Consider the following 27,057-nt stretch of genomic DNA (forward strand, 5'->3'; position numbering starts at 1 on the left):
TCACTTTATTTCGCATCCCACAGCACACACCAGCCACTGTTTGACACAAAAGCCAGCAGATGCTCGAGTGGTACAGCCCAGGAATATCCGTTGATAAACAAGCTTTTTCAGAGATTATCAAACTGCAAATTATCCACTAACATTGACAATTGTCCAGCGAACCAGTGGTGAGAACAACAAAGCCAGCTGCTCAAAATGGCGGAGGGAGCCCTTCCAATGCAAACACTCTGGTGAATATTGATTTGTACTGGCACTTGTGAGGTCTATTTTTTATGGGAACATTCTTCCAAGTAAAAACTTCTGTATTCAAACATTTGCAAAGGTACCATAAAGGCCAGCAAAGTGAATCCACAGGGTTTTTGTTGCAAGAATCTTTTGCTGCTTTTGGCTAGCACTAAGTAAGAGATGCTCAGTGCACTTCAGTGGGTTCCAACTATTGTTATTTATTTAGAGCTGTGGAAGCTCTCAGAGGTGCCAGTCAGAATCAGGGCCTGCGGTGAAAGGTGTAGAACCAACCATCAGGAGATTACACTCTAAGAAGGCTCCTAAAATCCTTTCATACATAAAGAATCTCAGCATGAAGTGAAGTGGCAGCAAACACAAGCATTACCAGCACAAAGAACGGTCCCATTCTAGGTACCATGTCTACGAGTCATACTACTGAGAGGTTAAGCAGCAGACTTCACCCTGCTTTTCTTTGGGCCAGGTTCAACAACAATTCCACTCACCTCCTACACTGCAGAGTTTTAAGAAAAAGTCGTTGTTGAAGTTGGACGGAATGTAGATTGGATCCAACTCTAATCCTCCCTCTTAGAGGTGGCTACAATTAATCATACTATGCCTGTGTCATGAAGCCATGGATTATGCTACAGCCATTATCCTGAGTGAGTAATGAAACTCAGAGGACTGTAAGTGTGCTAGATACATTTTCCATCATTAGTTGACATGACTATTTTAGAAACAGCACCAAATCCTTTCCTTATGTGCTTTAGACTCCCACTGGCATTAACTGGAATTACACCAGTATTTTGAGAGCAGAGGAGAACTGCAATGCCTCTCAGTGTGTACTATACATATATACAGTGTTTCTGAGGTCACTATGTTCTTGTTAGTGTGTGTCACACACATACCCAAACTGATTTTCCATTTGATAGAGCCGTGCCCCACAACGCCTCAAAGGGTAAAGTATGAGCACTAGGTTATCTACTGAGAGTGCACTGACAGTGACATAAATGACACTGCTATGCACCTTATTCTCCATACGTAGATTTCTGCACTGCTTTCTCCCTATCCATTTTACTCCTGGGGGAATTCTGCGCCAAAAAATTCAAAAGTCTGCGCACAATATTTTAAAATTTTGCAAATGTTATTTGTCAAAATAACGCTATATAATTACACCAGTTTCAATTATTTTGGTAGTTTATTTCAAAATACTTGTCAGCAACTATGTCTGTAACAATACAGACAACAAAAAAAGATTCCCTGAGGAGAAGAGAGTTAAAGAAACCCCTTCGACAACTCAGTTCCTGTTTCTCTAGCTCCTCCTTCCCAGAGCCCAGCCATGGGGCCGGACGCCCACACCCTCTCTCCCCAGAGCCCAGTCATGGAGCACCCATCAGCCCAGACACCAGCAACCCCTCTCCCGCAAGCCCAGCTGCGTGATTTCACAGCTTCCTTCAGGGTGTGCCAGGAACTGGAACTGCTGGGAACCCTCCAGCTCTGTCCCTTTTCCCCCCAGCAGTGTCTTCTATTTGCAAGCTGGGGAGCTGGGCTCTGCTGGGTCCAGCGGCCGCTAGTGGCAGACAGCAGTTCTGCAGCACCAATTCTGTGGGGAAAAAGGAAATTCTGCACAGAACATTAATTTTGTGCACATTCTGTTTTGTGCAGTGGTGCAGAAGTCTCCCGGGAGTACCATTTGCAGCAAATGATGCTCAATCCAGTCCACATACACTTTCTGCCTCACCTTTGCGTCCTGCTCCATTTGTTTTCCAGTCATTTGCTTTCAGATGTAGTGGCCTGGATGTTTTAACAATCAGATGCTGAACATCTCTCCAGGTCAGTGAGGGGCTAAAATAATAACAATGTAAAGAAAAAAATTACAGGGAAGCCTTCAGTGCCTGTGTAGTAACTTTCAACCAGCTGAACATTGTAAGGTACATTCAGATTTGACTGTTCTGTAGTGCAAACCCATGGCTGCATGGAGGAGAATGCAGCAGCTACCTCTCACCTTTCCTGGTAAAGGAAAAGACAGCATCATTCAGTGATAGATGTAAGAGGCTTTTTCCTTCCATTTAAATTAAAATACAGTGCAAATTGGTTATTTAAATGTTAGCATTATGTGTAGAGATTTAAAGGAACTTTTGTTTTCCATCCCTCTAGACTGGAATGGATATTGAAAGTTATCCAAGTTCTAGCAAAGCTGCAATGGGATCAGATAAGCAGGGCTAAATACTGGACCTGGATGGAACGGGTAATCTGATGGCCAACATTTGCAGTGATTCATTCCAGGCTACGTGTATTGAAATCTCATGCTTCAGAACATAAACTGATTGCCACATGGCGGTCAAGAAGGAATTCTGCAGTGCAGAATAGTGTACATTTTGGGAATGGTTTCCCCATCTTCCTCCAAAATGGCAGGCATTGGTCACTGCTCCAAGCAGTTTACTTGACCAGATGGGCCAATAGTCTGAGTTGCTATGGCAAACTTTACATTCCTATAAATATCACGTCCTGTGGGAAATAAACTGAGCTTCTCATTTAGGGTAACAATCAAAGTAGGCTATAAGTGAAACTTAGATAGTATTTAGGCATTGTGCTGACCCTGTGAATTGGGGTGAATTTCACTCACTGTCTAATTCTTTATAAGCATCACTGATTAGAGACATTTTGTGAACACTTTTCATGCTTTTCCCTTTCAGATGCTACTTAAGCATATTGAGCTTGATTTATAATTCTATCCACAGCATTTAACAAAAGAAATTCAATTTATTTCTTCTTGTAATGGACTGTCTGAGTGCTTGCATCTCTTATGTGCCATCCTCTGGTACTTAATGCTGCATTTTATTCACCAGCAAAGCCATTCAAAAATTACATCGAACTCTCTTCATTTGGAATGAAAATGGCATCTCTAAAATGGGTTCCTCTGTCATGGGTTCCTCAATTTAAAATGGAGCCAATGTATCTTAAAGCCAGGGGGCAGGGGAACGAGGACAAAAGTGGTCAGCTATGCCAGCATTTTAGTGCCTTCACTGAACTGCATCACATCAACCTAAGAAATTATGGGTCTCTATGACTGTAGACTCCCAGCTGCCTACAATAGATTAATGGCTGCGGGAGCTGGAATCACAGCATGGATGCCAGCAGCCTGGGTTGTTGTTTTTTTCCTAAGACTAATAAGTTGTATCAAACGCACCAAACACGCTTGTTATAGGAAAGAGAAAACAACGGCCTGAGACATGTATAGATGCCAAGGCTGCATTTAGAGGGAGAGTGACACCTTTTAAAATGCTAATATAATCCACACACCTCCTGGGTGTGGTGTTCTGTCCCACCTAGTGGCAATTGAGACCACCTAGAGATTAAGGAGTCTGCTACAGCCTTAGCTAACAGCCATGTGGCTTTTAGCTCATACAGCAGAGGCTCATGTACTAAGCTCCAGAGGTCCCAGGTTCAATCCAGATGACCAGGGTCTGTTGGTGTTATACTCAAAACTTAGTGTGTTTTGTTTGGGATTGATCCCAAAATACTGAATTCAATAGGAGCTTTTCCCCATGCATCAATGGGAGCAGGATCAGGTCCTTTAACTGCACAGTCTCAGAGAATTCGTCTGGTAATATCCCCTGTATGTAGCAGCTGCATTAAGAGCAAAATGCCACTTTCCAAGGAATCAGAGTAGCAGCTGTGTTAGTCTGTATCCGCAAAAAGAAAAGGAGGACTTGTGGCACCTTAGAGACTAACCAATTTATTTGAGCATAAGCTTTTGTGAGCTACAGCTCACTTCACTGGATGCATCACGAAACCTTATGCTCAAATAAATTGGTTAGTCTCTAAGGTGCCACAAGTCCTCCTTTTCTTTTTCCAACGAATGTACCTCACATCCATCCTGAAAGTGTAGCTAGTGCAGAATGAGGCTATCCCAGTTGCTAAATGGTATTTCCCACTGGGAGCACATTGCTCCTGATCTGCACTGGATATTGCTGAACTTTAAGTCTTTATTTGGATCTACCCACCCTTCACTGTCTGAGTCCTGGCTATTTCACAGACCCTCCTCTCGGGTCATGTGATACAGTAGAAATTGTTGGATTCAGCAGCCCCCTGGTATAAAAAGGGAGGTTGGTGGCAGGGCACACCCAGTGAGGGGGTCTCAGGATGACACTCCCCCCCCTCTGGTCCACTACAACATGGGTTTTATGATCTTCAGGTTACATCATGAAGTTTATCTGTACATTGCAGGAGGGGATGGAGGGAAAGTAAAAGAGATTTAAATGGAAAGGAGGGGCTGAGGTTGGGGAGAGACTTCAGTTTTCCAACCATAGCTCTTTAAAAAGGTAGAGTCGGTCAAAATGTTTTACACTAAAAGCCTTTTCTTTGGTTGAAAAGTGACCTCCCCCCCACCTCCAAATGAAATGTTTTGTGAAAAACTGACACCATTACAGAAATGTTCCATTTCACATGAAACTTTCTGCAACATTTTTAACCACAATTTTTATGGAAACCATTTTTGAAATACTTATCAAAAATTTTCATTCACTGAAAACTGTTGTCTTATTGAAAGCCAGGGGTTCGGTAAAAGAAATGTGCTAAGAACTAGTTCAGTAAAAATGTTATTTAAAAGTATTGCAGGAAAATTTCATGCAAATTAGAAAATGGATCCACATAAAACCTAGCAAAATGGAAACAATTTCGCAATTTTTCATGAAATCATTTTCTCATTTCAGCCAGCTCTAGTAAAAAGCCTGAAACTTTTCTCTGGCTCCAATTACATAAACATTCAATACAGAAAGTGGCCAACAAGGAAAGCAAGAGTTAACTTACTTTGCTTCTAAAGCCAAAGCAATGATGCCTGTGACAATGGGTGCAGACACGGAGGTTCCAGTATGACCTTCTGTGCAACCGTGTCTTAAATCCGTGGTAACCTAAGGACAAAATTATTGCAGCTAGTCATTGTGCTATGAGCAGATTTCTATACAGTTTGATCACAGAACAGTCCAAGGTCCCTGTCACAGGCAGAAAGCTGCATGCACCGATTAGTGCTTAAGGATCAGAGTTTGTTTTCAGGCAGTCTCTGTTCAGATGCATCTTAAAGTCATGACCTTGATGAGCCACAGAGAGTAAGTACAGGTTTGGTGGGAACAGGATCCATTGTAAGGGGCAGCAATCAGGGATTGGGTCCCTGTTGCGCACAGTGCTGTACAAACTCCTAATAAAAAGATGGTCACCACCCTGAAGAGCTAACAATCTAAGAAGCTGAGAGACAACAGGTGGAAGCACAAGCTAACTTACTTAGTCCTGCCATGAGTGCAGGGGACTGGACTAGGTGACCTCTTGAGGTCCCTTCCAGTCCTAGGAGTCAAATAATGAGGTGATAAACAGTATAATAAGCAGCAGTCACAGCACACTAACTGCCTACCCACTGTCAAGTTTTTTGTGGGCATTGTAGTGAAGTGGCAAATCACTGGGGCGGCACCTCCTGCTGGTCATCTTGGGAATTAGCTCTTCCAGCCCGGAGCGCCCTCTGCAGGCTGGTGTCTTACCTGCCGCTGGCCCCCATGTCCCTCCCAGACCCTGGTGCCCCTCTTTACCTCAGAGTGCTACCCCCTCCGGGTTTCCCCTTCCAGGAGAACCCCCAACCCTCTATCCCCACCTTGCCTCAGTGGCTACTGCCAGTCACCATCTAGCCCCCACATACTGGGGCAGACTGCAGTCTGTAAACCACTCATCATCAGCAAGAGGGGTTGGACCAGCTGCCTCTGCCTAACCCCAGGCTACCCACTACCTTCCCTGGCCTTTAGCAAGGCCTGCAGCCTGGGGGTTTCCCAAACTGGAGCTCCTCTGGCCTCCCCCCAGCCCTGCTCCACTCTAGGTACCCTGCTCAGCTGCTAGGTCCTCCTCTCTCAGAAGCAAGAGAGTCTCTACCTGATCGCCTGGCTCACAGCCCTTTTATAGGGCCTGCTGTGGCCTGATTGGGGCATGTCCCCAGCTGTGGCTGCCTTCCCAATCAGCCCAGCCCTTTCTCTCAGCACCCCCCCACCCCCCCAAGGGCTGGCTTTTAACCCCTTCTGAGCCGGAGCGGGGGTGACTGCCACACTACAGGCATGACCACAAATGAGGGTTTGAAGGAGCACTGTGAGATGTGTCTGGGGATGTATACAAGGAGCTTCTTCTGGGACAGTGAGGGAGCATGAGGGGAAGCATGAAAAATGCTTGCTGGAAAAATCTGACAAAATGAAGGCCCCACTTCAGGAAAGCACTCCAATTCGGGACAGCACTTAGACTTTAAACGTGTGCACAAGTCCCATTGATATCAATATGCACAGGGCATTTAAGATTTAAGCATACTTTTTTTGAATCAAGGCCCCAGACAGCTGTATAGTGAAAATGGACATATGATAAACAAACGTGTTTTAGACATTCCCAGCTTAAGTTTTTCTTTAGCTACTTGGCCGTACAATGACAATATAATTTGGGACAGGGGGAAAAACTTTTGTCAAGGATCATGAATTTGGAGACAGCTGCCTATGGAAAATGAGTATCCACACTGCCCGGTGACATGTTGTGAGGAGGGACATTGTCATCACCGTTACTGCAATAATAAACCCAAGCTTTTCCCTTTCAGTCACCACTGGGCTCCAGGGGAACAATAGCTCACTTTGACTGCTGGCCAGAGTGACAGGGCTGGCAAATCTGCATGAGAGTCACCACCAGCACTTACAAACATGCCGTCTGATCTGGCCCATAGAGAAGCTGATCCTTGCAAACATTCAGTTAGCAGCACCTTTACTTTTAGCCCAGAAGATTCAAGTCTAGCATCAGGGCTTGAGCTATTAGTCTAATACATCCCTTGGAGAGTGCTGCATCATTAGATGGGCTGGTCTTCAGATGAGAAGTTAAATCAAGGCCTGTTCCCACACTATTAAAAATCCCATGATATTAAAGCCAATCTCGTGATTTTTGGGACCTGTCTCATCAATGATGTGACTGCCCAGGTGAAAGTTAAAGCAAAAAATACCTCTGGCGTCCTGGCCAACATTCCCTATTCTCACAAAGCAGTCCCAGTGTCTCAACCTGTTTGATAGTAGAAAGTACAGCTTGCTGCATTGCCCAGAACTATCTAACTCCCTGCTTTGTAAAGCCTGCGGAGATATCAGAAGTATGAAAAGTGGCAAACTTTGATATCAATCTAGTCTTCAGAAGAAATGTGTGTCAAATTTCCGAAGTGGCTGCTCTCCATAGTAATCATATTTGCAAACCGTTGCAGTGGTTTTTTGCTGCATTAGGATCCTTAAGGTTAAGGGGGAGGCTGTGGCTAGAACGCTGTATAACACAGTTTTGATGTTCTGTGTCTAGCCTGCCTTTCAGTGGATCTACTTCTTCTGAACACCTGAGGATAGTTTGTCCTAGTGGTCTGCAAACCCCCAACCCAACTCACTAGCTCATTAACTTGGCAAGGTGATGAGTAGAGCATGTCAAAAACAGGAAATCCTGATACATCTACATTTTTGCTTTCATCCCAAATCTGGAGGGAAAAGTTGAAACACCGAAAATATTCATGGAATAAAAAGTTCTGAAAAATGTCTATTTGGAAACTGCAAAACATTTTATTTTGGCATTTTCCCATCAGAATGAAACACTTCAATATTCCCAAATTGAAAAGTTTCATTTCAGTTGGTTGAACTGACCTGAAACAAAACATTTCAAGTCAGTTCAGCATTAAACTGTGTCTCCCTCCGGTGCTGCATTGCCTCATGGTAGTTTTAGTTCAGGGACATGATGCCTTTTCTCCTATGGGCTGGGCTCCCTGGTCAGACTACACCCATGATGCATCAGGCAGCTCAATCAGAACGGAGACTGCACTGCATGGGAGATGTAGTCCAGTCTGGGAGCCTGGACCATAGGAGAGAATGGAAACATCAGACACCCAAACTACAGCTCCCATAAGGCAACCCAGCACCATAAGACTATGCACCTTAATGTGAAACTTGTTCAACAAATATTTTGTTTTGGTTTTCCTAATGGAAAAATCAAAAAAATTGAAATTTGCCCCACAGAAAATTTTTATTTTGCAGCAACTGCAATGTCCATCAAAACATCATTTTGATGGAAGATTCCGGACTAGCTCTAGCGACGAGACGTGATGACAGGTAATATTGGAATTGCCTGAGTTTTGGGTTATGCACAGAGAGTATTATAGCCCAGTATCTTGCTATTAAGAGACTACATACATTTTTTTGATGGGCAAACTTGAAAGGCTGTGAAAAAATACCCAAGCTGTTCACAGAATAGTTCATTGAAACTCAGTGATGGTTTTCCACTATTTCTCTGAGGAAACATTATTATGATGTTATCAAGGGAAGAAATTGAACAGGAAGAAGGACAGGGCAGGTTTTTATTCAATGGGGTTGTTGCCAAATGTACTCATCAGAGCGAAGAGCCCTTTTTCACACATTAGTGTGACTAATCAAGAAAAAATACAAGTCAATACTTGCAGAGCCTAAGCAACTTCACTGAACACAAGGCTTGTACACTGCATTGTAAATCATGTTCCAACACGCACCGGTTCAGCCAGTTGCTCTTTTGAATTACAACACGTTCCTGCTTCTCACAGCGCACAATTCGAGACCTCAGAACAGAGGTGGGCAAATTACATCCGGCCCGCGGGACCATCCTGCCTGGCCCTTGAGCTCCAGGCTGGGGAGGCTAGCCCCCGGCCCCTCCCCCATGATACCCCCTCCCCTGCAACCTCAGCTCGCTGCGCTACCAGCGCTCTGACCCGCCACTCCTGCCGAGCAGCGTGGCTGTGAGCTCCTGCCGCTCTGAGCAGCATGGAAAGGGGGCGGGGAGCGGGGGGTGGGGGTTGGATAGGCATGGGAGTCCTGGGGGGCCTGTCAGGGGGCGGGGTGTGGATAGGGGTCAGGGCAAGGGGACAGGGAGCAGGGGGGGTTGGATAGTGGGTGGGGTCTTGGGGGGTGGTTAGGGGCAGGGGGTCCCGGAAGGGGGCAATCTGGAGAGAAGGAGCAGGGGGGGGGTTGGATGGGTCGGGGGTTCTGAGGGGGGCACTCAGGGGGCGGGAAGTGGCAGGGGGTGGATAGGGGGTGGGGGCGAGGCTGTTTGGGGAGGCACAGCCTTCCCTGCCTGGCCCTCCATATAGTTTCTCAACGCAGATGTGGCCCTTGGGCCAAAAAGTTTGCCCTCCCCTGCCTCAAAAGCATGTCCCAGTAGAGCATGATCTAACAGAAGAGGAACAAATATATCAAATGATCACCTGAATAAACCCTTCTGCCTGACTTCCCCTGTTCGTTTTGCAGAGTGCAGAGCATAAACTCTGCTTATACAGATAAATGTAAAAATAAGTTCACACATAATTTATACAGACCCACTTCCTAACAGAAAATAATGCAAATCAAGAGATGTAGATTTGCGACTATAAAACTAGGCCTTTCACCTCTATCAAAATAATAGAGGGCTTTCTGTTTAAATAGCATGGCCATTTTAATTTCACAGTGTTTACAGAATGTGCTTTAGTAAGGCTTTAAAAATCACATTTAAGATTGAAAATGATCTTCTCTTCACTCCAGACACACGAACACTTTTTGTTTTAAGTCAGCATTAAATTCCTGCTCATGGAGCACAGATATTACCGCACACCCCGTTTCCGTGTAATACACGTAGTAGCTAAGGGGAAGGAATTCTATCCAAATTTTGCTCGTAATGAAGTTCCGGGGGTGGGGGAGTGGGAAGGGAGGGAGGAAATAAAACAGCTCTTAAGTGTTTACACCTGCTGACAAATGTGGGCACATGCATTTCTTTAAACTTCTAGAACTCTATTGTGGTACATATCTGGCCCTTATTCCTGTAGTACCTCAGCTCCTCACAATCTTTAATGTATGTAACCTCACAACATCCCTTTGAGGTAGGGCAGTGCTGTTATTCCCTCTTTACAGATAGTGGGGCCCCAGAGAGACTATGTAACTTGCTTAACCGTGTATTGCAGAGCAGGGACTTGAACACAACTCTCCCAAGTCCTAGGAAAGTGGCCTAACCATGTTTCCTCTCTAGTGCCTATTTCAGGCTAAAAATTATAGGAACTCAGATCTTTAACTAAAAGAATCCTGAGCTTTCATTTCAAAGGGTAGTAAAGGACACTAGTTGCATATTCCTATACTTTTGGAAGCTTGGAACATTTTATTGCTTTTCACTTAGATTAAAAAAATAAAAGGGTCCCGATTCTCTTTGCACATCAGACATACCTTGATGTTGTTCTATTGACATCAGTGGAGTTCACTGGTGTAAATCCAGAGAAAATGAGAGCAGAATCTGGCCCTACAATTACAAAATTAAGGCCCAACCCTGCAAACATGCACATGCTCATCTTTAGGTGCACAAGAAGCTCCACTGATTCCAGAGAGAAGTACAGGCCTGAATGTTTGCAGGATCAGGTAAAAAGTTTTTAAAAAATCTAAACCAAATGTAAAATGTAAATCCCAAAGAGAGAGTCTACTGACGTAAGGACTTCTTCAGTACTTACTTCAAATAGTGACGTACTTGAATAGAACACCTTCCATCTCGCAGGATCTCACAGTGCTTTGTAAACTAGAATCACTTCACCCCCCCACTGAAATGCAGTCACCTCTGGGGTGAAACACAGCAACAGAACCACATAACATTTCCCGGCAGTTTTTAGGAGGAGAAGAGTGAAATGGCAGATAGGTAGAATTCAATTAACCATCTTGGAGCCGGGTATACAACTTACAATTTTTTGTTCATAAAATGCCCCGCTGCTGTAGGTTGTGGCGAGAGTAGACGCACATTCCTCTAAATACCAGGGCTTGAGCCCACTGTCCGTGCTGCTGCTGATGGAGATGGTGTAGATGCTGTTGGTGTAGCCATCACAAGAGCAGTAATCGCCTTCTCTGCCACCATTTCCCGAGGCCCAGACGAAAATGGAGCCCAAACCCTTACGACCCTAAACATTCAAACAAAAACATCTATAAGGAAACACACCATCCCCAAGAATAAACCTCAAACACCTCCTCTGGACAGAATCCACAACCATCCTGGATCCCCTCCCCCCACTCCATGGTCAAACAATCCTTTAAAAAAAAATGACCATTCTAAAAAAGAACCCTACTGTACTCAGTGAATATTTACGCACGTCGTTTTTAAAGTGACTGGCATTCTTAAAGGCAATAACTATCCAAAAGGGTGGCAAAGCAGAAAAGTCTTGGATGAAGGGGCTTTATGGACTTCTACAAAATAATCAAAGAGCAAACATATTGGAGTTCCGAGGCTCTCCTCCCTCAGCCAGGCTGAAAAATGAGGACCACGCAGACGCCCGCCACAGTGGTGCTTTCGGGCAACTGGCATCTCCAGCAATAGGGCTGAAAGCTGTAGGCCAGCTGCAGCTACTTCCTTCACACACCAGAGCAAAGCAAAGACCTGCTGTGACTCCCCTGCATGGTACACATGCAACTCCAGTGGTCTGCAGGATGAACCAAAAGGAGAACTCATGAAGAATCAGGGTGGCTCCATTCCCTTTAGTTCATTACTCCTGGTGGGAAAAACAGAAAGGGAAAAAGGTGCCTGAAGTGTATCTTGCAGGCTAACAGAGCCAACTTGTTTTACTGCCCTTTCCTCTAACTTTAGCTTACAGCCCACACTGGGCAAAGCAGTCACAGTTAGCTCGCTTGGCTGCTGCAGGTGCAGAGCCGAAGAGTCTGAATTCAGTCCAGATTTTAGTTCTGCTGGATGAGAAAGTGGGATTGGAGTGCCCAAAGAGATACGGGCTCTCTGAGTCCAAGGCCTCCCCCAAGCCAAAGGAAATTGTGATGAGAGGAGAGGAAGAAATTCAGAAGCGAGGGCTCCATCAGACCACTCAAAACTCTAATAGCAGGAGACTCCTTCCTCAGCCAATGGTGAAAATCCACTAGCCTCTTGGTTAAGAACAGAGGGGTGATGTGTTAGAGGAGGATTTTTCTTTAGGTCACGTTTAGACAGTAATGCCATCGTGGCATGGACTCTAGATCATATTCAGCTCTCATTTGCCCCAGTGCTAATCAGGGATGACGTCGATGGCGTTAGGCTAGTGAAAAAAATAGCGAGAGCTGTGTTTTGACACTAAAAAGCAACAATCTCCCTGCACTGCTACCCCTGCCCACCAGAAGAACAAATTTCCAAGGATCGGAGAGGGTGCGAGGTGCAATACAATGGTGACAAAGCTGGTTCGGCACCATCGCTGAGCACAGCCCAGCTCAGCTCAAACATGGACATCAGCCGGGAATCGTGTTAAACGTTAGCAGATCTGGATATCTCTCATGTTACCAGTTCCATCAGTGGGGAGGTTTTGTGGGGACACTACGCTGGGGTACGTAAGCCCTTGACTTGTCCTTTAAGGTACGTCATGCTAATGAATGATCCATGTGTATTTTTGGCGATACCTGGAGGGCAGGGCAGCCTTTCAGTACTGGCCCGTCTATAGTTAAGGGCTCTCTGCTGGACGATAAAGAGAAGGTCAGTGAAGCTACACACGTGGGCAGAAAAGCTAGAGCTGTTCCTAACACTACTATTGGAAACCCATAATGTTGGTTGATTGGCATACACGGACATACATATTGACGTAGACTTTAGTACCTTTTAAAATAAGCTGTGCCTTCTTCTGAAATGGATACTTTGCTTTTCTATCCCACTTTCCACAACTTAAAAACTTAAGGGAGACTGAATTAAGCCCACTTAGCTTGACAGACAGTCAATTCATAAACAGTAACGAAAGGGCTAGAGGAATGTCACGGGGATGGTACCCAGCTGTCTTGGGTTCTCCCCTTATCAGGGAAGAGAGTTGACATGTGTCAGGGAGATATTGTGGAACTAACCCAGGCAGGTCTCCGCCTACATATTGCGGAGAAATCCTTTCCTGCTTCTCCCTCCCCATCACACGACAGCAAGCTTCCTCTAGCAGAATCAGCTCCAAGGGTGTATTTTGTTCTGAGACTTCAAGGCAGAGGGATGGTTTATTACTTGTCTTGCTCTACTGCTGGGCTGATAATCTCTTTTTTGACCCTGCCTCTGGATACAAAGGGTAAATTGGGTTGCTTTCCCCACTGTGTTTAGGTTTTCATTATCTTGCCTGCCTCACAGCCACAAAAGGAGGTTACTTCCATAGGAAAGATTAACAGAGTTGTCAGGAGGTCAGCAGGGAAAAATACAGCTTGATAGCCAAATTGTTCTGCTGTCCTCTACCAACAGATAATTCTACCTCCATATGAAGTGTATCGAACCTTTGGTCAACCACGACTGGTACCTCAACGTGCCACTTGCTAACACAGATTTAAAGTCTTTCTAGGGTTTTCTGGATCTATTAAAACTTGACCTCCTAATTCTGGTTTTTGGCGGAGTGTATAATGCAGTCAGCTCAGATGTGCTGGCTCTGTGCCCACAGGCCCTGGCAGGATTTCCATGAAGAAATAAATGTGCTTTGTATGTTTGGGTAGTGCAACATTTTGTAACCTGACACTCTTTAAAGCTGGATTTAGCAAAAAGGCGGTATGAGGTGATTGTCTATTAAAAGATAAGCTCCAATCAATCTACTAACAGAAAAAAGCTGGACATCTCAGGGTACAGTCTAAGATTTTCGTAAGCACTGTTCAGATTATCTAGAAATCAGTCACCAGTTGTGAAAGGTACACAAAAGGGGAGTTTTATTACTGATTTTGTAGTTGATAAGGATGCCAGGAATTGACATTTTTCCTCCTGTCCTTTGTGAATTACAGTGCCATAGCTAAAACAGCGTACGTTCAAGTGTTAATCATGATTTCCAAAGCATGGGCCTCCTAACTAGAGCTGCGTGAAACTTTTTGAATGAAAAATGCAGTCAGCAACCCCAAAACATTTTGTGAATTTGTGTTGGTTTCACCAAATTGTTTGTGCTTAAAAAAAAATAAATCAAAGCAAGTCAAAAATTTTGTTTCCACATTTTTTAAATGAAACATTTCAATTTTTGGATTCAAAATTGTTTTCCTGTTTAGAAACTTCCTCCAAATTTATTTTAAAACATTTAAAAACGCACAGAAAAATCCCTCAAATTGAAACAAAACATTGCATTTTGACAGACGCCAATTTTTATTTTTAACTTTTCAATTCGCAAAATATTTGAATTTTGGTTCAACCCAAAATAATCTTCCCCCAATTTTTCAGAATTGCCAGCCAACCAAAAAATTCATTATTCACAGAGTTCTCTGTCTCACACTCACATCAGAATATGCTGAGAACAGATGGTACAGTCCGATCCTTAATCTTCTGTGCATAGAACCAAATTCTGTCCTGGCTTAAACCCCATGCAATAATAACTCTAACAGAGTGTAAACTAGCCCATAAAGCCCAGTGGGGTTATATTAAGTCAGCAGCAGGCGTACGATAAATTTTCCTTCTGCCTGAGGAATAATAACGGAAGACTCACCTCTTCTCCCTAGCGTTAACTGCGAGGAGGGAGAGGAGATAACAGAATGACTATTTCTGCTGTCTTTTCTAGCCATTATTGAGATAAAGTCTAAGCCTGTAACCCTACTGAATTGGAAGCCAAGAAATGCTCCTCTCATTAGCTCAGAAACACCTAACTGCCAAGACTTCTGCAAGCAGGCTTAAAACACCCACAATCTCCTTATGAAACCACTGTTAAACCAACGGCATGCTGGCAACTATTGCATGGGTTTCATAGTGCGATAAGAATTGGATCCAAACCCCACTGAAATCAATGAAAGTCTTTCCATTGACTTCAGTGGGTTTTGGCCAAGACCCTAATTGAGCCAAAACGGGCCTGCGTTAACGTGCACTAGGGAACTTTAAGTGTGTGCCAGCAGGGCCCACACGGGCCATTGGTGCCAGACATGCTAACGCAGACTAGAATTTACACCTCTCCGGCGTGGACTAATGCACTCTGTAGACAAGCCCTCAGTAGATTATCAGTCTGAAGTAAATTGTGCTGGATTCTTCCTGTTCTCATGACTCAGTCTGATGTGGTTTTGACACCAGCAGGCCTGCCTTCCCTTTTTAATGAGACCAATTAGAGCACAGGAGAAAATTCCCCCATTAGCTCAGAAATTAATAAGGTGTGGCTTAGAGAGCAAGCAACAAGCAGCTGAATTACGCTGGCACAGGCCCATCGCTAAGAGATAATGGCTGCATTAATATTTCTATTAAAATTCAGTTGTAAAGATTTATAACTCAGCTGCAGCAGCATGCTTGGGCTAAAGGTTACAGCTGACCAGCCAATTAAGGGCGTTCCTCAGTAATTTAAAAAGATAGGCTTGGCAATTAGAATTTCTGCATGTAGGGGGAAAAGGGTTTCCTGCTCTCAGGTGCTTTGTGGCACTTTGAATTGGTTGTGAATACATAACAATGGCCTGGATTGTCCCCAAGGGGTCCCAGGAGAGTTTTCATCCTGCTCAGCTAGAAGCAAGAGAGGGGCAGGGAGTACTGCCCCCTGGGAAACCTCTTTCTCCTGCTGACTCCCTGCAGCTTTGAGGGGCAGGGCCATGAGGTTGGCCGTGCTCCCAGGCTTCGTCCCCTGCCCCTGTGCACTCACTGGACCTCCCAATAGAAATTCAGACAGCGGCAGGGAAAATCCAGTCAATGGTAGCTTTTGCAGGAACGGTGATGTGTGGGAAAGCAAAGGAGCCAACAGAGGCAGGTTTGGTGAGTGCCTTCACGAATACACCAGATCTGCAGGGTTGAGAGGCCTCATCCACCCCTCCTCCATCAGCCTCCTCAAATCATTGATTCCTAGCATTTAAGGCCATTGCAGTCATCTAGCCTGGCCACTTGAATGACAGGCCAGAGAATCCCACCCAGCCATTTCTGCAACAAGCCCATAACTTCTGGTTGAGCTGCAGCATCTCCTTTAGAAAGGCATCAAGACTTGAGTTAGCGATGAAGCGGCCACCCCGCCCCGCAGTAAGTTGCTCTAGTGGTTAATTCCCCTCCCTGTTATTTCCAGCCTCAATATGTTTCCCATCCCACTGAAGGGACAATCTGCAGGGAACTCTGAGAGGTTCTCAGTTCTCCCCCCTCTCTGAGGGGGTCTCTGCAGAAATGGGTAACATGGTTCAAATCTGGACCAGAAACTTCTGTAAGGGTCTAACCATGTCTCCTCCAGCGAGTTGAAGGCTTTTGATGTAAATGAAAGCAGCAAGGGCCGTTATTTGGGAAATGCTTGTTGAAGCCATTTCCTGACCATTGGCAGTACACATGTGTGTGCGGGAGCTGCAGGGATCCAAATGGCAGGGTGTCCCGATCAGCTGCAGCAGCCTCCTCTATCGCACATCTTCCATACGGGAAGAAAAGAATTCACACACACGTCAATGAATCCCTCTGCAGACTGACTGCCCCAAACAGGAAATTAACATTGTCGGGGGCACGGTCAGAGTCCTTTCTGCAAAAGTCCTTGTTTTAGTAATGATACTTTGCAATTATGCATCACTTTCACCCCAAAATTGCAACGAGATTTACAAAGCTAGGGAGCCGTTATCCTGATTGTACAGATGGGAAGCCAAGGCAGAGAGAGATGACGAAATTGGCTCTGGGTCACGGAGTGACTCAGCGACACAGCTGGCAACGGAACCCCAGCTGTCCTGACTCACTGACCTATACGCTAAACCCTGGAAGCTGCAGCTTCCTTTTCTGTAAGCGTCTGATACATAGGCCATAAAAAGGTTATTTGAAGACAGAACTTCGGTCCTTCAGCTTTGCGTGTCTCCATTTTGATGGGCTTAATGGCTCTCAACAGGAGAGTTCAGCTCTGGTTCAGGGGAGTTCTCCTGAGTTAACATTGCTTCAGTTCAGCGACGTTTCAATTTAGGTTTCGAAATGCATGTTTCTTGGGCTCGAGGTCACACTGGGTGCATTGTTACAAAGGATAAAACAAACACTGCGATGCCAAACGTAGTATTCCACGCCCTAGGAGATGCCGGCCGTCTGTTTCACTACGGCAACGTCTAATCCCTCACAGCGGTGCTGAATTGGCCAGCGGGCTAAACTACTTTAACATGACAACCCCTTAGCGAGGGTTTATGCCAAAATGGGATATTCCCCACATTTCACTCCCCCCCAGAATTTAAAGTTGCTAAAAGAAAAATGAGGAGAATATGCCAAAGTAAGGCTTGAGAAAGAGGCCCGGCTTGTCCTCAAAGTCCCAAGAGATTTCTCAAGACCAGGTTTAGATAACTTCAATTTAAGGTTCCCCAGGGAGCCTCTTTTCCTCCACATAGACTTAAGGGACCAAACAGCTCGCTTCAGTCTTTCAAGAAAGCTGTGACAAATACGACTAGTCCCATCCAAAACATCCCTGCCACTTCCCACCCCTTCCCCTTCAGTGGACAGTACCAGAAATGGCACAAGCCTTGGATACAGAAGCATTTTCACCTAGCATGGAGCCGGTGAAGAGGGGTAGATTTCTGAAGGGTACCAAGAAAGGTCTTTTGCCATGAGTAGTTGATTGTCATAAGAAATGCTGCAATAGTGCCTCCTCCAGAAACTCAGCACAGAAGGAGCTGGTTTTCCATACAGCACCCTCCCAGAAGATGGGGGTTAATCTATCAAAGTATGCTGTAATCCGCAAACCTCGCCTTTGAAGGTTCTGCCTGCAACTCTGCTCTCATTCTCTTACTCCTTGCCCTTGGATCTTGTGCATGACTCACACCTGATTATAAAGTCCTCAGAGCAGGATCTGGGTCTGCCTGTGGGTTTGTACTCCTACAGGATAAATCATAATGTCCTTAACATTTCCAAAGTCTGGAGAGGTGCCTGCACCCAAACCAAAGGCCAGGATCCATCACTCCTTCAAACTACTGCTATGTATTAATGGGTCCTGATCAGTGGTAACGTCCCAGAAAAGAGAAACCATCCCTGTGGCCAGTTCAAATCAAGAAGGCCACTCAGTGCAGAGCAGCTGTTGAAAAAGCTCTCAGACATCAGGCTGTATCAGCAACAGGAGAGAGAATAAGGAAATAGAATGACATTGCTTTCTTCTACTTCTCATATCCTTCGACCACAATCATCATTTTTTTCCAGTGTTGGGCACGTTATGTGGCCTGGTCTGTAGCCCTGGCACTATCTTCCATAGTGCATGGTTCCTCCAGGAGCCAGCAGACCAAAAGACGTGCCATGGTTTGTATTTTACTGCAGTCACATGTCGGGTCAGTGGAGTGGCCCCACTTCCACATACTGACTTTTGATCTACCCACTCTTGTTCGGAAGGGATTTAAACATCTCCAAGTCAACCTCTGACACTGTATAAACCAAGCTTATGACCGGACCTTAAATAGTGAATTGACTTTGAGCCATGTCAGCTCCAGGGAGATGCAGCAGAACATTCCAGAAAAGGGTCAAGAGAGGGATTCGTGTTTGGGGAAGGAGTATTTGTAAAAGGAGAATGGAGGCAGAGATGGACAACTGGAAGCTTCTGTTTATTCTCTGTCATAACACGAATGCCGGAGGTCACTCACTGAAATTAAATGGGAACAAATTTAAGACGGATAAAGGGAAATACTTTATGCAATGTGGAAATAACCTATCAAACTTACTGAGACAGGATATTAGGAGCTTAGTGAGACTAAAATAAGAATGAGATCGTCACATGAACAGGGTCTGCAGTTATACTAGCCTGGACAGTATTACAGGCATGAGCAATCCTCATGCTTCAGGATATGTGCTGATTACTAGCTGGGGTCAGACAGTAACTTCCCCTCCTGCTTCACTGGTGCACATAATTCGGTGCTCTGGAGCAAACCTGCAGGTCCAAAGCCTAGCACCTCTCTGACACTTCCAAAGCAGAGGGGAGGGAGACGGGAAGCAAAGTGTGCACCTCTCATAGCACAGCAGCCATATTGAGCACCAGGCAAGCAGCACAAGCAGGCTTGGAAACAATGAGTCCTTCCTGTTCCTTACTGGCTAGCAGGGCTGGTTGTCAGATAGAATGCCACAGTAGGAGATAAAGTGAGGGGGGAAGTGAGAGTGTGGGGGCAGTGGACTCTCCTGGTGCTACAACAAAGAGATAAATCCCCCTCCCTGCAGCCCCCAGTCCCTGGGAGAATAAATCTAATTAATAATAAAAAATGAGCTCCCTTCAAATACTTTTGATTTATTAAGCCAACATAGCTTCCAGTCCAGGATTTCAAATTAGACTTGAGTCTGCTATGAGCTCTGGGCCATCTGTTCTCTCAGGGATTTCCCTGACACGGGGAAGTGCTAGTTTAGGCTGGTGTTGATCAGTGCCCTGGGGAAAGCCTTTTATTTTATTTTTAATGCCAGACATGTGCCTGGAACATCTATGCTGAGTAGATTTTATCAAGCCTCCCGAAGAGCTTTCCATGCATTGCTTTGCTGAGCGTGGAGTGGGGTTAGAATCACTCCTATTTATTTGTCACCAAGTCCGATGAGCCCAATCAAGAATGTGAATGCCTCCATAATTTGCAGATCCGGGAGGGAAAGGGCAAAAGGGGCTCCAAGTCAGGATCTTGCAGCTAACAGCCATTTCTCGTTTCTAGGGATGCCAGATGCTGAGATAGTGTTCTGAAGTCACCTGGGCCTTGTCTACACTAGGAAAAATTGAATCACGCCCAGTGCAGCTCCCTAAGTGGTAGCCACAGTGTCAGATGTGGTATAGACAAGGCCTGGACATGGTCACCACTCTCTCAAGACGATTCTCTTGACCTTAACTTTCTTTCCTTTGTTTAACCTTCTACACCCTGCTCCACACTAGTCTTAGCCCCAACACACACACACACACACACACACACACACACACACGAATTTAAACTTCATATGGAGCAAAAAGGGGGGGGGGGGGAACAGTGTCTCCAATGCACTCAATTATCCACACCTTTTTAATGCCATACTCAAAAGCCTGTTTGGCCAATTCACCAGGTCCATCAACTGTCTTCCCATCATCATCTGGCCCCCAGCTTGCGCTGTAAATGTCAATGTAATCGGGTCTGATGCCAAGCGACTTTGCTTCAACAACATCTGTTACATCTCCATCTAACATACGAACGCCTAAAAGCACAAAAACATTAGACATTAGGGCTGAATGGCTTTTATGAAAGTGCAAGGATTGCAATCAAAGGCCTTTGTTAGAGGCTGCTGAGAACTGAAAGGCTTGTAATGTCTTGAACAGCTGAAAACAATGTCAGTGTGGGTACCCTAATGAGCTCTGCTGCGTGAAGTTCTTATGCTATTTTGGAAACCTTTCCCCCTCTCACTTTTCTCTCACTGTGTTGCTGATTTGATGGAAAGGAATTAAAAAGATACATCATTTGGAGCGCTCTGGGTGTTTCGCTTCACGAGCAGGATTCAGAAAGCAGCGTGGTCCAGAATGAATCTAAACATTTCCCCAGAGTTCCTCTCTCTCGAAGTAGTAGCACCCACAAAGTCACACTAGTAGAGTCCCACATCTGCTGGAGAGAATATGCCTTTAAAATTCTTTCAGTCATAAAATTTCTCTGTTAACAACTCCCCTCCCCCCTCCCCTTATAATTATAGTTAATCAAATCATTCTGACGCCTGGAAGACATTCATTAGCCTGTTTACTGAATACTCACCCAAAAGCCCCATCTGAGAATGCAGTTAGTTCATGCACTTTTATCTAGCATTAGTTACACCAGGCCCGTAAATGACACAGTGTGCCAGCTTTTGATCAGGAACAAGCTAACTGCTTCCCAAAGAAAAAGTGCTGAAAGCATTTGCTAAAAAGTAAACGAGACAATTTCTAGGGCAGAGAAATCGCTCATGCGAGCCTACTGCTCAGTGAGCAACGTGATATGGGTGACCGTATGGGAGATTGTCAGGCTTCACAGTAAACGTAAGTAAAGGATGGGCATCCTTGGGAACTTCAGAAGCCCCAGGATGAGATTTTCAAAGCCAACTCGGGATTCGGACACACAATTAGAGCTGGGAATTTTTAGATGAAATGTTTCTGGTTGGAAAACACTGATTTGTTGAAACGGAAAGTGTTTGCAGAAACAGGAGTTATAATGAAAGTTTTGTCAGGATGGCTTCTCAGGTCCAGGATGAAATTTCTGGTCAAAGAAAGAGGGAGACAGCAGAATAGGCAGCAGCCCCATGATGGGATATGGAGGACCCAGGTTCCAGTTCTTGCTCTGCTCTGGGCTATTGGCTGTTCTTGGGTGGGTGGAGGACTCTCTCTTTCATGAACAAGTTCAAAAGGTCTCCGTTTCGTACCAGTGTGGAATCCAAACAAATTCCTGCTGCCTTGAAACGTTTCACGACCTAGAATTCTTGTCTTCCAGCTAGCCACACACACAGCTGGGAGCTGTCTCGCTAAACTCCTCTGGTGGCTTTGAAAATGTCAACCCATGTTCATATCTCCTGGAAGAGATGGCGAGAATTTTATTTGTAACTGAATAAAGATTCATCAGTCCCTTGAAATCAAGATGAAAAAGTCAGAGAGGGGAGAAAATCCAAACACAATATCCAAAACGCAGTAGGACAAGCAGACCATTTGCAGTCCAACCTCACAGCAGCTCCACCAGCCATCTGCAAAGTGCCAGCAAAGTTGCCCAAGAGATATGGTGAGGGGGCAAAACCTGATCACTGGAAAAGAAGCCTTCTAAAGCTTGACATCAAGCTGCCATGCTGAAGAGGAGGAAAAGTGGTAGGTGTGATCGCACATTTCACTTCAGCTCAGCCTCTTTATCATCATTTTTCTTGAAGTTTTCCTCACACCAATACATAAGGGACCTAGGTTTTGGAACAGTGAATCACTGACTGCGAAGACTAATTCAATTACAGAAGTGACATAGCTGGGAGGGCTTATATGGTGAAGCCGCTTTCCCAGCCATGTGAAGCATTCCCATCAATCTCAAGAGAGGATGCTTGTCTGGCTCGTCTCTGCAGCACGAGGCAACTTGATGGCAAATGCCCAATGGGAAGACAGAACAAAAAAAGGGAATGGAGCCAATTCAAGAAGACATGGCAAAGGTATAACGTTGTCACTGAATCATTGATGTTAAAGACTCATAATCCTGTGCTGCATTTCACTGGGAAGCTCCAAACCAGGAAGTGGTAGTAGACCAAGAATTCAGTTTATCGGGAAACCAAAGAGATGCTGTGAAACAAATTCAGCCCTGGTGTAAATACAGCATTGTAGGCACAACCCCAAGAATTCAAAAATCATGAATCAGGCCCCCTAAATCATAAGATCGTTTTTTAAAGCTCATGATTTTTAAGCCAAACAATAGACTTGGGTTTTGTTATTTGCAGTCTGGCTTTAAAGCCTTTAGGTTGCACTCACTTCACATTTTCCATCTCCTCTGTGCAGCCAGCAGGGCTAGAAACTTACTTTTAAAAACCAGAAGCTGAGATTCTTGCGGATTCACTTGATTCCAGCAGCTGAGTATTTACCAAACATTCCAAATGTCAGGAGACTTTCGATCAAATCGCGACGCTGCGAGGGGACACACCCATCTCCCCTGGGCTGCAATGGGAACTCTTTCCCTGGTCTGATTGGGGATGTGCTCCTGTAGGGCAGGAACTGAGCTGAGAAGCCTGCTTTCGTGGCGATAGGTGTTTGTAACTAACACCACTAGAGTGTGACAGTTCCCTGCATGGGGAACACGGCAGTGGATCAGCTTCCTGGATTTAGATAGCAGCAATGGCTCTCCAATTTATTTTTTACCACCAGGCCCCACTTTGATCAATGTGAGTGAGTTCAGACCCTGCCTTCCCATGCGCTAGAGACAATGTTCACATACATCGCCTGTTAATGGAACACTAGGCTAAGGAAGTGTATACAGGTTGCCTTTGGCTTGACAAATCCCCATGGAGATGGAAGAGGCTGTGTCTGATCACAGAGGTTATCCAGTGGGGAAAGCCTGACCCAAGGTGAAACTGGAGTGAGCTGTGAACCACGCTATGGGAACAAAAAGAAAAGGAGTACTTGTGGCACCTTAGAGACTAACAAGTTTATTTGAGCATAAGCTTTCGTGAGCTACAACTCACTTCATGGGAACAGAGGCTCCAAAGAGGCTGGGTGGGACAAGGGTTCCAGGGGGAACAGGCTTCAGAGGGGAGTCCCTGTCCCTTCCCCACCTCTCTGCTAATGAGACCCTGGGGCAACTGGTCGTTCTCAACCTGGAAAGCAGAGGAGAGGAGTCTCCTTCCCTCAGTGCCAATGCCACGGCATCCAGCCACAGTCAGGAGTGACTGCAGGGGGGCCGTGCTCAGCTCCTGCGGCCCTGCTGGGTGTGTGGGAGAGACGCCGCAGTCGGAGCTGGAACAGGCCCAGGGAACTCGAAAGCCAGTCTCTCTCTCACCAGCAGAAGTTGGTCCAATAACAGATATTACCTCACCCACCTTGTCTCTTAGGTGATTTTAATGGCTGTTTGCACTGAGGTGAGACATGGATTTTCATACATTCATAAATTCCAAGGCCAGAAGGATCCATTGGGATCATGTAGTCTGACCTCATTTTGTGTCAAGACTTAATGTTTTAAACGCCTTACACTAGGTTTTGATAATAAAACAGCCGCAAGGAGGGACATTATTGAGGCAAGAGAGCCTGGCATGGAGAGTCTTTGGGGTACCTGAGAGGAGGAAAACTGGGGCAGGGCACTCAGAGCCCCCCATGGTAAGAGGGGGCACTCAGAAGGCAGCCGCCATGGTGCACATCAACAGAGTGGACAAAAGCAGCTCAGAGTCGTCTGTTTCCTTGATGCTCAGTTAGTCTAGTTTTGTAACTCTGTTAAGTGGTCTCATGTCTGAAAGGTAGCATTGGATCATTTTAGTGCCTACTGGAGCCAGCCAACCAGACGCCTGTTTATAAAAATGCACTTCCCTTTCCACATTTACTTTTCTTAAACCAAACAAATGCAGACAGCTTTAATTACCGTTGCAGCTGTGCTCTGGACTACAGGCAATTCAAATATTTTTTTTTTCTAATGCCGTCTGCTGCCAGCAGGGAACAATCTTCAACATACAAAGCAAAGGCGCAAAGACATTTACCAAAGCTTCCTTTCTTTGTAAAGTGAACTAACGAAACTGAAGAGAACACTAACAAGTAACCCCTGGGCAGGGCTGTGTTTTATAACAGCATTTTAAATTTCCTAAATAGCATGGGCAAGTGACAAGGAACTGGTTTTTGGCATGTGCCACACAGGTACTTATTATTCAGACAGAACACGCTTTTTTCAGTTAGTTGGTCACTATCACAGCTTAATCTATCCTGGATTGAGAGATGTGAGGGGAAATAGCGTTTTCACATCACTGTTACTTTATCTTGCACATTATTCATTTTTAAGAGAAAACCTTTTGTAGCATCATAATTCAAAGCACTCAGCCCGTCACATGGTGGGAGGAAAAGCTAGCTTTCAATATCCAGGCCTGACCCTGCAAGGAGCCAAGCGCTATCAACTCCAGTGAAGTCAGCTGGAGTTGGGGGTGCCTGGCACCTTGCAGAATTGGGACCAACCTCAGCTCGTGAATGGATGACTCTGCTTCAGAGCGACATGTCCAGCACTACATGTAAGAGGAGAAGAGCTGGAGTAAGCAGCAGCTTTGGGACAATGTAAGCCATTCGCTGGACTACGTGCATTAGGTGTAAGGCAGGTCAGGCAGAGATGCTCCTCACATCCACATCACGTCTACCTTGCCTTTTGGTTCAGATCTTGTAATTTAATATCTGACAAGTCCTGTAAGGGGTGAAGGTGAAGCTACATCCCAGGCCTGACAGGGACTCTCTACCCATCTGGACTGTCTATGAACCAATGAAGGATTTGCCTTTAGTGAGTCTGCAGCAAAAAGATGGGCATGTGTATGAGGACTGGGACTAAGGAGATCTGAACTGAACTTAATTCCTGTCTCAGATCCTATGTGACCTGGGGCAAGTCACAATCTCTCTGTGCTTCAGTCCCCCATCTGAAATGGGGCTAATACTTGCATGCCTCAGAGAGGTGTTGAGACATTTGCAAGGCACAATGGAAATGGTACTGTCCATACCTACATAGATGGCCTTAAAAATAAGAGGTATAAATTCTCCCTTTACTTTGTTCCCAGTTGTGCACTTGTATAGAGTGAAAATATCCCCTCAGTCTCATCACATAGCAGATCCAACATAGCTAGCAATCAAACCCAGATTTATATAATACTGCAGCAGGATCTATAGGTTATAGAGTTTGGAAGAAGGAAACCAAAGTTAAATAAAAGATGGGTGGGAGGGTGAAATAAATCAGCTATTTCCCACAGAATAAGCAATAAAAGTTTCAGAATGCAGGCTGTAAAGAAGAGAAGGAAAAAAGAAGGTATGCCAGGATCACTGTTTGTTTATTGAGCAGTAATGTATTTTGCCTACAGCAAATAAATGGCAATGCAAGAGCATTGAAGAACAGCAAGTAAAATTAGATTGTAGCTTTTTGAGTGTGACAAATAGGCCTCCCCAACAAGTTTTGCTCATTAATCGCGAGTTTATTTTAGTAATCCATCTAGAATCACTTTTGCTAAAGCGACAGCATGTTCTGTTCCACAATCAGTAACTGTAGGGTTCGGTTTCAAAAAATTGACCCAAACCTACAACCTCAAGCGGTCTGTCAGTTTTATTGTCTTGGTCAACAAAGCATTCCTGGTCTCCCCAGCATGCACACACATGGAGGCACTCATTAAAGAAGTCAAATTCAAAAGGGAGCAATGCATTTTTTATAAAGCTGACAAGTAATTCCTGCCTCCGGGGTTATTAAGGAGTGTGCGCTTGAAATATACCATGTGTATTTTAGGGCCTGATCCTGTAGGAGGCAGAGTACTTTAACTCCAGCTGCAGTCGCTGGAAGTGAAAGGCCCTGCTTCCACCAGGAAATCAGCATCCTCATTTTGCTACAGCCTTGATTTATACCGATGGCATGAGCTTCTTTCAGTGCTGCCTGCTTCACAAAACAGGGAATTGTCACAAGGGCCTTTGACCAGTACAGAGTGCCAGGGGATGTGCCACACTTGCATGGAGAGCGAACATTTCAAAACAGGGTCTGCATTCGTTCCCCTGCATTGGGATCACAGAGAAATCAGATGTGCCATGCACACGGACGCACGTGCGCGAATACACCCATGCAGAGAACTAGGCAGACACTCTAAAGTTAAAAAGAGAGAGAGACCCCCGTTCTGGGGGGTGTCTAGTGGTTGATTTATTAGAAGCACTCGCTCATGGAATCATGGAAACGGGACTTCTCTCTCACCAATAAAAGCCAAACACCCACCAGAGACAAACCAATCCTCTACAAACTCCAGTGGTACGAGAGCCGCCTCCAGGGCAGGGCCAAGTGGGTACAATAAGGCCTCTAGTTATTTAAACGAAAGTCTCCAGGATTCCCTCGCTTAGGTCTCAAATAGTGGGGGTGAGGTATGGAATTTGTGTACGGCTTCTGGAGTGGAGGGTAAGCTGGTGGCAGGATACGGCAGAGAAATACGGTATCTGTCAACAAGGTTTCTTCTTCAACAATTATTTTTCTTCTGCTAAGTTGATGTCACAGGAGGAAATGAAAAATCCCAGCCTGGGGTTTAGCCCAGGCCCAGAAGCTTGGGGCAATCTCCTTGCTCTCTCCCAACCAGCCCTCCAGCGGCGTTTTCCCTGAGCACCTGGGCTAGTGGTGGAAGAAGCTAAGTGATCTTCACAGCGCAGAGAGAAGCACATGAATATAACTGTCCGGCTATCTCCCGCAGCTACTGCAGTCACAGCTGTGTTGCTCCCATGCTGCAGCTTCTTTCCCCCCGGCCAAACACAGAGGCCAGGGCTAACGCAGAAACTTTTGCTAGTAATGTTGTCACATTTCTATACTGGCAAAAGCCCAAGTG

At 45.3% G+C, this 27,057-nt stretch overlaps 1 protein-coding gene across 1 annotated transcript in view; it reads right to left on the minus strand.

The window, feature by feature from the left end:
- Window positions 1-27,057, minus strand: part of PCSK6 (proprotein convertase subtilisin/kexin type 6) — a 115,023-nt gene that overhangs the window by 40,073 nt on the left and 47,893 nt on the right. The window contains exons 7-10 of the mRNA XM_074966555.1: window positions 20,087-20,259; window positions 10,970-11,182; window positions 5,035-5,135; window positions 1,964-2,067 (exon numbers count right to left, since the gene is read on the minus strand). Coding sequence (XP_074822656.1) covers window positions 1,964-2,067; window positions 5,035-5,135; window positions 10,970-11,182; window positions 20,087-20,259 — 591 coding nt within the window. The remainder of the gene's footprint in view (window positions 1-1,963; window positions 2,068-5,034; window positions 5,136-10,969; window positions 11,183-20,086; window positions 20,260-27,057) is intronic.

This window comes from Natator depressus, chromosome 10 (assembly GCF_965152275.1).
Source record: "Natator depressus isolate rNatDep1 chromosome 10, rNatDep2.hap1, whole genome shotgun sequence".
NCBI lineage: Eukaryota > Metazoa > Chordata > Testudines > Cheloniidae > Natator > Natator depressus.